The sequence below is a fragment of the Apodemus sylvaticus genome, chromosome 7, assembly GCF_947179515.1.
Source record: "Apodemus sylvaticus chromosome 7, mApoSyl1.1, whole genome shotgun sequence".
NCBI classification, from domain to species: domain Eukaryota; kingdom Metazoa; phylum Chordata; class Mammalia; order Rodentia; family Muridae; genus Apodemus; species Apodemus sylvaticus.
Window position 1 is genome coordinate 88,098,487 of NC_067478.1, and position 14,066 is coordinate 88,112,552.

The window sequence follows — 14,066 nt, forward strand, 5'->3', positions numbered from 1 at the left end:
GCGCTGTCATACTCAGATCCTACTCCTGTTCTTTGGTTTTTGAGACAGGGTCTCATTTAGCTCAGGGTAGCCTACAACTCACTATGTAGCCCAGGCTGGCCCTTACCCACATGACACTCCCCTTACCTCTACCTCTAGACTGTTGGGATTACAGTTATACACCATGCACCACTACCTCTGGTTCCATTTCTATTTGTGTCCAAGAATAAAAGCAACTTGTTCTTAGTATTTCATTCTATAGTTCAGAAATGACACCATTTGGAGTCAAGAATTTATTGTTGTTATGTTTGTTTTTTTCAAGACAGGGTTTCTCTGTGTAGCCCTGGCTGTCCTGGAACTCACTCTGTAGACCAGGCTGGCCTCAAACTCAGAGATCCACCTGCTTCTGCCTCCCGAGTGCTGGGATTAAAGGTGTGCGTCACCACTGCCCAGCTAAGAATTATTTTTTTTTTGAGGCTATCAAGTGCACTTTATTGAATCCACTATGGATAGATAAATGAGTGCTACACCTGCATGTTGGGAGAGGCACAGGGGCAAGGAGGGATGCAGCTGCAGATCGTGGAGCACATCAGGACCAGAAGCCAGAATCCTCTATTAAGTGCAAGGACAACCAGCGTTAAGAGCAATGATGACATCAACAATAGTGACAACCACCACGAGGACGCTGAGGACGCTGGTGGCCAGGCACTTGGCAGTGGAGGCATAGGCCTGGGCTCCAGTCACATCATCCACCATCTTCTGGTCCCTAGACTTCACAGAGTAGGCACAGGCACTGCAGCCCAGGGAGTGGGGACCAGACCATAGGGTCCGGCACGGAGACCTCTCTGGGCATGCTGATCACGGTGGTCCTGACAGAAGCCGATCTGTGGGATGCCCCCAGCTCAGCCACCTCATATTCTTCCTTGATTCTTTCATAGTTTGAGGGTTGTCTCCCGCTGGCAGTGGTAATGAAGGCTTGAGTTGTGGTTCACGGTGCCCAGCAAAAGCAGCAGTGAAGGGCAAGGATGGAGAGTTCTGTCGGCTAAGAGTTCTTAATACAGCAAAACCAGATCTGGTGGCATTCACTCAGGATCTCAGCATTTGGGAGACTGAGGCAGGAGAATTGTTGTCACATTCAAAGTCAGCCTGTGCTATGTGTTCCAGGTCTACTTCAGTCACAGAGTAAGACATTTAAAACAAAACAAAACAAAAAAGTTACCTAGTGGTCACTCTCAAGCTGGATAACTCAAACCACACTGTGGAAGGAGCGAACTGACTCTTTCAAGTTGTCTTCTGACCTCCTTAAGAATGTGGGGCAGGACTCCTGGGCATATACCCAGAGGATTCCCCACCATGTAATAAGGATACATGCTCTACTATGTTCATAGCAGCCCTATTTATAATTGCCAGAAGCTGGAAAGAACCCAGGTATCCCTCAACAGAAGAGTGGATGCAAAAAATGTGGTATATCTACACAATGGAGTGCTATTCAGCCATTAGAAACAATGAATTCATGAAATTCTTAGGCAAATGGATGGAGCTAGAGAACATCATACTAAGTGAGGTAACCCAGACTCAAAAGGTGAATCATGGTATGCACTCACTAATAAGTGGATATTAGCCTAGAAAACTGGAATACCCAAAACATAATCCACACATCAAATGAAGTACAAGAAGAAAGGAGGAGTGGCCCCTTGTTCTGGAAAGACTCTTGTTCTGGAAAGCAGTATTCAGCAAAACCAGAACGGGGAAGTAGGAAGGGGTGGGTGGGAGGACAGGGGGAGAGAAGGAGGCTTACAGGACTTTCGGGGAGTGGGGGGCTAGAAAAGGGGAAATCATTTGAAATGTAAATAATATATATATAATATATATATGTATATATTATATATATATAAAGAATGTGGGGCAGGAATGCACCTCTGCTAACCACAAATCAATGGATTAGGATCAGGAGGTTGTGCATACATGGGGGTGAGGATAGGTTAATACGGTAGAGGAATGATCTGGGAATGGCAGAGGGGTTCCAGGATTTGGGCATCATCTTTTTTACTCATTCCTTTGTGGTTCTTTCCCATGTCAACAAGGCCATCTTGACCTGTCTTGGAAGGAGGTGCTATTTAGCAACTCTGATGACATCAGAGATTGACTATTAACTGCTGTGGCAGCCTTCATAGATCCAGCCAGTTCAGACAAGCTCACCTGAAGGGCAGCTTGTAGTACACACACACACACACACACACACACACACACACACACACGCATCCAGGACAATGGTGATAAAGGAGCTCAATGGAGGGTGGAGATTGAAGTGGGTCACTTAGGTCATAGGAGAAAGGGTAGGATAGCCTCTGTGGTGGGACAGAAAGACTGGCTGGCCCTTGCAGCACCACGTCACCCTGACACTCCTCCCGGGAGGCCCCTTTCCTCTTTCCTCTTCTTCCCTGGACCATGTCTCACTTGTTGCTCCAGTGTCTCTCCCCCCCCCCCGTCTCTGTCTCTGTCTCTGTCTCTGTCTCTGTCTCTCTCTCTCTCTCTCTCTTCCTTTTTATTCAATTACAGACTTTCAAACTAAATCGGATGTTAAAAAAAATCATCTAGTTCTGAAGCTGAGTGTGGTGGTACAAACCTATAATTCTGAGTTTGGAATGTAGAGAACAGAAGATACTGAGTTGAAGGACAACCCTCAGTCCCTAGCTATTTTGTGGCCACTCCAGGTGTTTTAATTTGGGATTTTATTCTTCTGATAAAGCATCATGACCTAAGGTGAGTTGGGGAGAAAAGGGTTTTTCACTTTCACATCACAGTATTTCAATGAAGGAAGTCAGGACAGGAGCTCAAACATGGCAGGAACCTGGAGGCAGGAGCTGATGCAGAGACCGTGGAGGGTGCTACTTACTAGCTTGCTCCTCTACAGTTTGCTCAACGTGGTTTCTTATAAAACCCCAGACCACAAGTCCAGAGGTGTGGACCCTCCCCCATCAATCACCAAGAAAATGCCCTACAGGCTTCATCTTAGGGAGGTATTTTCTCAATGAAGGTTCACTCCTCTCCAATGACTCTAGCTTGTTTCAGGCTAACATAAAACTATCCAGCACACTGGAATACTTGGGACCCTATTAAAAAACAAAACAAATAAGCAACAACAACAACGCACATACACACACAAAATGGATCAATGCAAAATGTGCCCGTGCTAGCACGAAGAATAGCTTGAATCTCAGAATTGGGTGGTCACGGTGGCCTGTTTGTAATTCTAGACTCAGAGGTAAAAAGGTAGAGACAGAGCATGCCAGAGCTAGCTAGCCAGCCAGATTTGCTCTTTCAGCAAGCTCTGGGTTCAACTGAGAGACCTTGCTTCAAAACAAATAAGGAAGGTAGGGAATGATGGAGGAAGATTCCTGAGTCGGGTCTAGGACTCTCACATGCACGAAGAACACACACAGGCTCATGTACTTTTGTGAGAGTGCGTGCATGTGCACACACACACCAAACCACTAACTAAACTAAAACTCTGTACTTTCAAATGTATTAAAAACATTTCCAAACTATTTTTCATTAAAAAAAAAATACCAAACAAAAAACCTTCACAAAACTCCCCAAGATGTAAAGCTGGCAGGGTTTCTCTGTGTTACAAGAGGAAGTTCAATGTCTTGCTTTAGCTGCCCAGCTTCCAATTGGGTAATCCTGCCCCCCACCCTCAAAGAGCTCCTGAATTCCTGTGTCCTAAGGAAGTCCCACATTTGCCAGCAGAGGAAATTGAGCCCAGGGAGCAGCAGCACATGGTGTCATATGCACAAAGAACTCCCTTGCCGATCAGGAGCTACAGTCATTCCCAGAAGCTCAAAAGCTGCTCTCATTCTCCAGAAGCACTCTGCCCTCAGAACTGGAAGCAGTCTTCGGACTTTCCCCGCTGTTCTGATGCAATTGTTGACCTTTACTCCTGGCCCAAGAGAAGGAAAGGGGGAAAGACAGAACAGACTTCTGAAAGGGCAAGTGCAGGCTGGTATGCTGGCTGCATCCAAGCACTTGGGAGGCTGAGGCAGGAGGATCAGTTCCAAGCCATCCCAGGCTACATAGTGAGACAGTGTTCCAGAAGGGGAAGAAGAAGAGGGAGGACAGATAGGAAAAGAGCAGAAAGAGGAAAAGGGACAGGAAGAGGAGGAGGAAGAAGAAGAGGAAGAGGAGGAAAAGGAGGAAGTGAAGTCAGCTGATCCCATTCCGGGCATCTCTATGGCCTCTGTGGAAGTCCCATTGCAAGAAAGTGGCTGGGGCCAGTAACAAGAAGTGCAATGGTATTCACATAAACAAAAGAGCTTTGCCATCTGGGTGGATTCTGACACTTCCCTGCACAGGGACAGGACAAGTCCGCTTTTCCTCTGAGAAAACAGCAGCAGCTTAATACTGATGTGTCAGCCATGTCTTTGTGCCAGCCCTCCCTCCCCCTCCCCACAGCTCTCAGATACTCTTTCTTCTCCTTTGTAAAGTAACAACATGGATGTTTATAAAGCTTTCTCTCACCTCTCAAAGTCAATACAATTAAAGCACAATGTGTCTTAATTGCCAGCCCTCTAGCCCCGGGCTGAGCAAAAGGCAGCGTCCTAGTTAAAATAAGTACAGGACCGGGTGAGGAGCCAGGCTGAGGAGCCAGGCTGGGACTTCTGCAAAAGCTGCCCCGCCCCCAGACAGAACAAAAAGAGGGTGCCTGGTTTTGGCCTTTGCAGACTCTTTGTGACTGTTTTGGGGGCCCATCATTTTCTCTGCCTCGCAGTTTTCCAGAGGCAGGGGAAACGCTATGAAAGCAAAGGGTCCAGAGAAACAGCTCTGACAAACCATGGCGAGAGGCAGCACTCTGAAGGAGGCTGGTGCAGAAAGAGCTTCACTGTGAGGTTAACCTGCACTACACAAGAAGACTGCCACAAGCAATAGACAGACAGACAGGCAGACAGACAGACAGACAGACAGACAGATAGAATCAACTGTCTTATAGTTTGGCACCTTCTTTGTCATCAAAACAAGTAAGTGATTGTTGGCTTACTAGGAAAGCTTATTTTTATCAGATTTATTCATTTTATTTTATGTGTCTTTTGCCTACAGACATGTCTGTGTGCCACACGCATGCTTGGTGTCGGGAAGGTCAAAAGAGGGTATCAGACTCCCTGGAACTGGAGTTACAGAAGGTTACTCCCTGTAGGAGTTGGGCATTGAACCTGGGTCCTCTGCAAGAACAACAAACGCTCTCAAGGGATGAGCTATATCTTTCCAGAAACCCCCTCCCACCCACCCCACCCCATCCTCATCCTGCCCCAATCAAAAGTCGGAATTTCTTAAGAAAAAACTTTGGCCCAGTGAGATGGCTCAGAAGAAGCACTGAAGACCGCAGTCTGCTCCCTGCGATCCACACAGCTCAGAAGGAGCAGCAAAGACCGCAGTCTGCTCCCTGCGATCCACACAGAAGAGGGAGAAAACTGACTCCTGCAAATTGTCTTCTGACTTCCACACCCACACTGTTGTGCTCTAGTAAACACACACACACAAACACACACATACACACAAACACACACACATGCACACACAAACACACACAAACACACAAACACACACACAAATAAAAAAATAAAAATGTAAAAAGAAGATATCACAATGTAGCTTTAAGCTCTTTCATAGAAAGAAGTTCTTAACAAAAAGACAGTACATACGTACGGCATGGGTGCAGGTTTCTCTAGAGAGAGTCACTTCATCATCTGGCCGAAGCACGGAATGACCACATGCATAAGACCCTAAGGACAGCCCAGCATCTCGTGAGGGCTCACTAGACTGGAGCTGCTGTTTTGTGCACAGCTTTGGGTGCACAAAATGCTCCCTCAGACAGTACTTTCTCTTGACTGAAATCCTGATCAGCTGACTCAAGCCCAGATATCTAGAATGCTGGGTGGGTGCTGCCCAGTAGACTTGCCTGAGCATGTCACAAGGAGGCTAGTCTATAGTCTATGGATTATGGTTTCCCAAGCTGCCTCCAACCACTGTCTTAGCTAGCCATTTCCTCTGCCGGGAAGAAGAAACTTCCCCACCTAGGAGATGTGAATCGCCCTTGGTCTCTTTTTCATAATACCAGGCAAAACTATGCAAATTCTTACCCAGGCTTCCTCTGTCTCACCTTCACACTTCCAAATGCCATGGGTGGGTACTCTGAAGACACACCAGTAGAGGATGGGAGGTCCGGGGATTAAACTTTAATTTTCTTGGGTGCCTTATAAAACAACATTTAAAGCTACGGGAAGGGCTTTATACCTACTGGTCACCCTACCCTAAGTAGGCAAGCAGGGAAGAACTGTGCTTTCTGGAGAATCTGGCGTGTATGGAGTTCAGCGACTGTATAGATGGGACTTCAAGGCTGTTGGGGCAAGAGGTAACTTGTTCGGGGCACCACAGTGGGTCAAAGCTCCATCTCTTCACTTGCGAGCTCTTTAATTTCCCTCTGCCCCTCTGAGCTGAATTTTCTCATCTCTAAAAATGAGGCTATACAGATAGGCATCCTTGAGGGCACTGTAAAAGGCCTGTGAGTTGAGTCAGCCATTATGCTTAGCACAATCATAGGCACACAAATGATGGCAATAGATGTTCATCATCATCATCATCATCACCATCATCATCATCACCATCATTACTACTTCCCCCCCACCCCCAACCCCACCCCGCCACCCGCAAAGATCTGTGCCTCCTCTATTACACCATTGAGAGCAATGGCTTTGTCTCCAGGAGATCAAGCTTTAATGGGCAAGAGCAGTTCTTTGAGGTGGAGGTTGCTGGTCCTACTGGGGTGGGGGTGGGAGCTCACTTGTGGCTCCTGTGCAGCAGGGGTCTATTCCGAACCCTTTTATTGACAGGGTGCGCAGTCTCTCATGAAAGTCAGCTCTTCCCATTCGGAAGTGCTATAATTAGTGTCCTTTCTCTGTTCCTTCTCCGTCTAGCTCCTAGCTCTTCATTTCTCTGCTTCCCCTCCACCTTTTCTTCCCCTTTCTCTTCTCCCTTCCTCCCTGGCCTTGCCCCTCTTCAGGTCCTACTATTTCCAGGAGTCGGAGGAGGCCCTTTTCCAGAAGTCTCTGTCCAGTCAATCACTGAGGGCTGTGGGGGACTCGGCCTACAGTGATGTAACAACTTTGTAACTTCAGCGAGATCTGTTTGAAGTGACACCTTTTCCCGGGCCTTGTGGCCCTCTCGTCCATCCATGCAGTGGGTTTCCATTACTGACCTCGCCAATGATCAAATGAAACGTGAAATGAGCTATTCTGAAGCCCCGAGGCCCAGATGGGTCGATATGCAAGCCAAGGGCAGAGCTAGGATTCTGTGAATCGAAGCACACCGGCCTACTTCGTTGCTGGAGACCTGTCTAGAAGCAATTCCTACCGAGGCTGGCTGGATTCCAGCCAGCCCAGCTTGGGCCGGCGCGGCCGCTTTAAGAGAGGGGCGGGGCCCGGCGCAGGCGAGGCAGGGCCTGCCCACAAGGCTGCTTTTCCTTTTTGATCCATTCAAAAATTACTCATTGCAAATTCCCGGACAGCTCGGGGAGGAGAAGCTGGGGGTGCGGAGGACAGAGAAGGCTGCAGCGGCGCTAGGCTGGGACTCCCGGACCCCGCGGGCTGAGGTCGGACCCGCAGCAGCCACCGGCGGGCGCCGAGCTCCAGTGGCCTCTCCAGGAAGCGTCAGTCTCCGCCCGGTGAACTGGGAGCGCCGCCCCCGCCGTCCTCCCGGGACCCCCGGCTCCGGCGCGCGGGCGATGGGCGGCCGCTGAGCGGGCACTCGGCATCGCGACCCCAGCCCTCGGCATGGCCGCGCGCGAGGAGCTGTACAGCAAAGTCACCCCGCGCAGGGACCGCCTGCAGCGCCCGGGCACCGTCAAGCATGGGTCGGCGCTGGACGTGCTCCTGTCCATGGGCTTCCCCCGCGCCCGCGCGTAAGTCACCCGCCTGGGCCCCGCGACCCTCGACTTCGCTCCGGCTCGCCATCCTGGCGCTGCCTGAGACCTGCTTAGGGGGAACACGATGGGCGCGCTGGCGGCGGGAGTGTCGGGCTAGGGGATTGCTTGGGGATGCTGGACGGCAGGGGCATCAGGTTCGAATCCCGGGCTTCGCGGGTAGCTCTCTCTGGGCAGTTTGCGCGCGCTCCCCCAGAGGTCTCTTATATTATGCCCAGAAGAGGCGGGTCCCTCGGAAGACTAAGATCGCCTATCCATCCAGAGTACTGAGCAGGTTGGGAGCGGGGGTCGGACGGGGGTCGGTCTACTGGTGGCTGGGGAAAGGCGAGGGGCAGCGGGGCAGGGTGGCCGGCGCCCCCGCTGCAGCGGCTTCCAGCTCCGGATGTAGCTCTTGAGCTCCGGCTCCCTCCGGAGTGGGAGGAGCGGGAGCGTGGGTGTCGCTGCGTGTTCATTGATAGAGAGGATGGAATGGGAAGGAGAAGTGATTCCTCCAGGGGACCGTGGTTCTTGTCAGTGGTGACGGCAGCGCAGAAAGCTGTGGGTGCTCGAAAGTATGGGGCGGGGTGGGGGTGGTGGGGGGAGTTGCCCTCCTGCCTCCTCCTTCCTTTCCGAGGGTGGGCAGGCGAAGGGCAGAGAGCGCAGGTGGCTGTAGCAGTAGCCTTCTGGGAAGAACAGGGCTGCCAGGACAGGCTGCAACAGTTCTCTGGAACCGGTGCACACCAGGGCCAGGGGCTGGGACCTCGCCTGATAAAAAGCTGCCGCCTTCTCTGGTTAATTCCTGGTTTGCTTGTTTTCCTCGGTGGAGACACAAAGTTCGGGATGGTGGCAGGTGCTGTTCTCTCTTCCAATTACATCACCAGAATTGAAGAGTTGGGCGAACTTAATCAGATAGAGTCAGGAAGTTCCTTCTTTCCTCCGCGTTCATTCATGAGGTAGCTCCAGGTGTCCTAACTGGGAGCCTTGTTTCCTTACTCCTGTGGAGGCAGTCTAAGGAAAGAAGACACCTCCTATTCAGGAGTGCTTCATCCTACCCAGCCTGCTCAGACAGGCTGCAGTGCTGTCTGGCCCGCTCCATGAAAGGCTACAAAGTGCACCGAGATTTCTGCGTCCCGCTGACTGCGAAACACTAGGGCTTCAACACAACACAGGGAGAAGATGTGAAGGGTTTTGCACGGGGTGCCAAGTGAGGGTCGTCCATGGAAAGCCCTGAGGATGGGTGTCGAGCTAGAGCCTCGTGAGAAGCAGAGTGGAGTCCAAATGGACTGTCGAAGTTGCTTAGTTCCAGGCAGCGTCCATTTCTGAAGTGAGATCAGCGGCAAGGACCCAAATTGATTAGGTGGACTCTAGATTTCCATATTTGATATTCAGTGGGCTTTAAGGGAACAGTCTGTTTTCTTCAATGGTTCTCAGAGGCCTTGCTCAGGTCATGACAGACTAGGATGATCGCTTGATTAATTCTTTAATCCCTGAGATCTCGCAATAGCAAGATTACTGGTGACATACTATTGATGCTTGGAAACACTTTATTTTCCTTACCCAGCTTAGTGCAGACATATTCCATGCCTGTTTTATGACCTAGGAAGCCGGGCTTTAAAGAGGTTATACAGCATACTTACTGTCACAGTAGTTAGGGGGAAAGCAGAGTCTCTAACCAAGGCCTGGTGTCTGCACTGTCAGACCTCAAAGGAAGAGCGGTGGGGTTCCCTGTGGATGTAGACCCCCCCACACACACACACAAGTGGTAACATTGTATCTGTTTCTACCCGCTGCTGTAACAAATGGCTACAGGCTGGACAGCTTAAGTCAGCAGAAATGTATTCTCTCCATATTCTAGAGGACAGTGTTCCAAGTTGCTATCCCTGGGTTAAAACTATTGCTGAGGCCATGCCCCCTCCGAAGGCTCCAGGAGGAGAATCTGTTCCGTTCTGCCAGCTTCTGGTGGCTGGTGGGAATGGTTTGATTGTGGTACCCCATTTCATCCCATCCGGTCTGTACCCTTAATTGTATTCTCTTTGTACCAAACCTTCTGGATGTCTATTAGGACACATATAAAAAACTATGTGTGTATATGTGAGAGAGAGAGAGAGAAATAGAGAGAGAGAGAGGAGACAAACAAGACAGCTTATGAAAGTCTAGTTCTCTCCTTGTACCACATGGGTCTCAAGGGGCAAACAGAGAACATCAAGCTTGATGGTAAGCACTTGACACAATAAACTCCAGCTCATCAGCAATGGCAGAACTCTGTTCTTTTTCATGGCTTAGTAGTATTCCACAAATGCGTAAGATTGCCCCTTGGTCCAGTGGGTAATCTGGAATAATTGCTCATGTCAAAGTCATCCCTGAATTTCATAGCATCATTCTTGTAAAGTCTTTTCTTTGCCATATAAAGGAGTGTTTAGAGGTTTTAGGGATTAACACCTAGGCACCTGGCCGTGGTGGCTCACCCCTTTAATCCCATCACATGGGAGGCAGTGGTAGACAGCCTGGTCTACTGAGGGAGTTCCAAAACAGACAGAGATAAACAGAAAATCAGTCTCAACAAAACAAAACAACCAACCCCCCCCCAACCAAAACCAAAACACCAATCAAAAAAAAAAAAAAAAAAGAACCTGGAAGGGGCGGGAACCATAGATATCTTTTGGAGAGTCATGAGTTAGCCCACCACAAAGTATTTTACTATTTCTCTTATTGCCTCTCTTCCCTTATCCAAGAGGAAACAGAGAAGGTCTCAGGAAGGGAGGCGGGGTTTATTGCTCTTAGCTAAATTTCTCCTAACAGGAAGTGGTGTTCTTGGAGTCACCTGACCAAATTCAGAGTCCTGAGCAGGTTTTGTTTTGCTTTTGTTTTTGTTTTCATTCTCAGGAATCTCATATCCCAGACTGGCTTCAAATTCACTATAAAGCTGAAACTGGCCTTGATTTCCGGGTCTTCGTAGGATAGTATGCATGTGTCTCCACACAAGGTCCAGAAGGATACTTGAATGGGATGGGGTCCGCCCTTCACCTTAGCGGGTTTACTCAGGTCAGTAAGAGGCAGCTGTTGAGGGCAGCCTTTTAACTCCATGTGGAGTGCTGAGGAGGAAGACCACCGCGTTTACCTGACCAGAAATACTCACTGGAGCATCTGGCCTAGAGGGAGGAATGAGAGGAATGAACAGTGTCATCCCTGGAGTCCCAGAAGAGTCCTGATGTAGCAGATGAAGAGAGACCCTTCTAGCCTTCTGAGGAGAAGTAGCCGAAGCCCAGACTACTAGCCAGACTCCTTGGGGTATAACTAGGCCTGTCCTGGAACAGGGCCTGGACTCTGGATGGCTACAGGGAGGCCCGGCCAGCAGGCCCAGGCTCCGTTCTGAACTGTGCTGTGCCGCGCTGTGGTCCTGGAATTGACTTCACCCCAGAGCCTTGCTGGAGCCTTCTCAGGGGAATGCTCTTAATGAGCTTGGGCTTGTTAAGTGCTTGACAGAGCTGAAAGCAGCAGTCTGCCAGGCCGGTGCCGACCAGGGTGACCTCGGGGTGTGTTCTCTGTGGCTTGTCACTCCACCCTGAGGCTTTGCCACCTCCCATAAGCTTCAGCCCAATCTAAACGGCTGTGGAAGGGCCTGTTTGTGCTGCACTTGGTGGTTCTGTTGGGGAGCCAATGAGGCAGGGCTGAGCTGTGAGGCCTCGAGAAGGAAACGTTCAAGGCCATACGGCTCACCCCTTCCCTTTTCTTTTTATGCTCATTAGTTAGTTGTATGCTGGATCAAATGTTCTAAAAATAGAAACCCAGCTTCCTCCAGGCTGGTGAGGTTAGTCTGAGGAAAAAGGAAGAGTGATCAGCAGGCAAAGACCGGAGGTCCACGAGGCCTCTGGGTCTTGAGTGATTCTGAGGAGAGTGGAAGCTGCCTGTAGCTGAACACACTAACTTCAGTCAGGGGAGCACTGGCTGCATGCTGCCCCCTCTGGTTTTAGAGGATAGATGCTCTCAGCTTGTCTCTAGGGGCCAGCTGTGTCCCTTGGAGCAAGTCGCTGAGTGACAGAATCCAAGGACTCATTGCTCCTACAGCCCTATACCAGCCTTTCACCATTTATTTTTCTCATTTGTTTATTTTAGTTTTGAGACAATGTAGCCCAGGCTGGCCTCAAAGTCACTGTGTAGCTAAGGTTAGCTTTGAATGTTTAGTCCAGCTCCCTCTCTTCCTGGTGCTGGGAACAAAGTTGATACACTACTTATTTTAATTTATTTTTATGCACATTGATGTTTTGTTTACATGTATTTGTGTGCGGAGGTGTCAGATCCCCTGAAACAGTTGTGAACTGCCGTGTGGTTGCTGGGAATTGAACCCAGGTCCTCTGGAAGAACAGCCTCTTAACTACTGAGCCATCACCCCAGCCCCTTATTTTTAAAATTTTTTAAGGTTGCCTGTGGCTAGAACATTCTTTGCTTATTAAAAAATAATAACAGCTTGTATATTTCCTAATGACAGAGAGGGGTGGGGGGAGGGAGGGCTGTGTGGCTCATTGGTAGGACACTTGCTTAGCCTCTACAAACGCTAGGTTCAATCCCCAGCACTACGAGAGAAACAAATAACAGAACAAAGTCTTGAAGGGGCCTGTCAGGAGGGCAGTATCCCAAGTTCTAGTCCAGCATCTGCCTGATTCTGGAATCAGCGGCTTTCCCATTGTGTCTCTTTTCCTCCGCATGGCTGTCAGCTCCCGTACACAGTAGTGCCTGCCCTGCAAACAGGGGCAAGGACCCGGAAAACCAGAGCCTGGACATTCACTATTATTTTGGTAATATTGTGTTGCCAGAAGGAGATGAGGTGGGCGGTGTGGGTGTATCTACAGGTAGGAATAGCTGGGTAGGGCGGGCTTGTTTTTCTCAGAACATCTGAGCTATGTCTAGTGAAATAGCTGGACAGTGGCAGCAAGCCGGGTTAGCTCCACCTCACTGCCCCAAGATAAAGGCTGTCCAACGGAGCCCCACGAGCTGTTGAGGGCCAACTGCAGGGCCATGCATTAAAATATCTAGTTTCTCTCTCTCTCTCTCTCTCTCTCTCTCTCTCTCTCTCTCTCTCTCTCTCTCTCTCTCTCTCTCTCTCTCTCTCTCTCTCTCTCTCTTTCTCTCTCTCTCTGTTACCTGTTGTCTGACACCGGATCCCCTGAAAGCATTTGGCCAAGCAGGCATCTCTGAAATGTAGCCAACTCTGACCTGGAGCTCAGGGCTCCTTCTCTGTGCCTCTTGGATAGAAAACTATAGTTGTGGTCCACTCACCACAGAGTTCTTAACAGGTGGACAGGGTGAGGGAATCTCTACCTACTATGTGATTGTGCAACATTCTCTACACTTGTAAGCTACTGTGCAGTTTAAAAAACACTCTAGTGTGCATTAAACATCAACAACTTCATAGTAGTTCTCTGAGGGATATTTTTCCAGTGACCACGTGGTTAGTTTTCGGGGGTTCTTATTGTTTTCAGCCTAAAACTTCAAGTCCAGTGTATGATCTGTGTACAAAGAGATTGCATTTTAAAAGGATAATGGCAGACCGTCTTTTAAAAGTCTATTGAGGAGTCATGAACTACTAAATGATGCCTGTGGACAGGTGAATGCAGTAAGACAGAGCATATCCAAGGCCTCAAAATTTTCTTGTGTCAGGTCAGTAAGATGGGTGGGTAGGGTCACAGTACTTGCTGTCAAGCCTGACAGGGTGGAAAGAAAGTCCAACTCCAGGAAGTTTACTGCTGGCACCGGGAAAGTTTTTTTTGCATCCTTTTGTAGGAGCCCCTCTTGAGTTCAAACCCCGAGTCCTGTGCAACTTCCGAGCTGGTTATTAATTTAGCTGGTATTTTTTTTCCTAGACTTCTATGTAATTGGTATCACACAGTGCTTACTGTGGTACTTGTGTTTTCTTGAGTTTTGAGTGACTCTGTGTGTGTGTGTGTGTGTGTGTGTGTGTGTGTGTATGAGAGAGAGAGACAGAGAGAGAGAGAGAGAGAGAGAGAGAGAGAGAGAGAGAGAGAGAGAGAGAGAGAAGAGAGGTGGGAGAGGGAGAGGGAGACTTTTTAAGGTTTACTGAGATAGGCCCCCATATAGTCCAGGCTGGCCTCCAGTGTAGTGTGTAGCTGAGGCTGGTTTT

The 14,066-nt window shown here is 49.4% G+C and overlaps 1 protein-coding gene and 1 pseudogene across 2 annotated transcripts in view; one reads left to right on the top strand and one right to left on the bottom strand.

Annotated features, from left to right (window-relative positions):
- Nucleotides 1-272: 272 nt before the first annotated feature.
- On the bottom strand, nucleotides 273-958 carry LOC127689207 (interferon-induced transmembrane protein 3-like; annotated as a pseudogene).
- Nucleotides 959-7,465: 6,507 nt separating this feature from the next.
- Ubash3b (ubiquitin associated and SH3 domain containing B) overlaps nucleotides 7,466-14,066 on the top strand; it is a 147,530-nt gene continuing 140,929 nt past the window's right edge. The window contains exon 1 of one of the 2 annotated variants that reach the window (XM_052188615.1): nucleotides 7,466-7,930. In XM_052188615.1, coding sequence (XP_052044575.1) covers nucleotides 7,803-7,930 — 128 coding nt within the window. In that variant the 5' untranslated portion in view covers nucleotides 7,466-7,802. The remainder of the gene's footprint in view (nucleotides 7,931-14,066) is intronic. The other variant, XM_052188616.1, reaches the window with a different exon arrangement.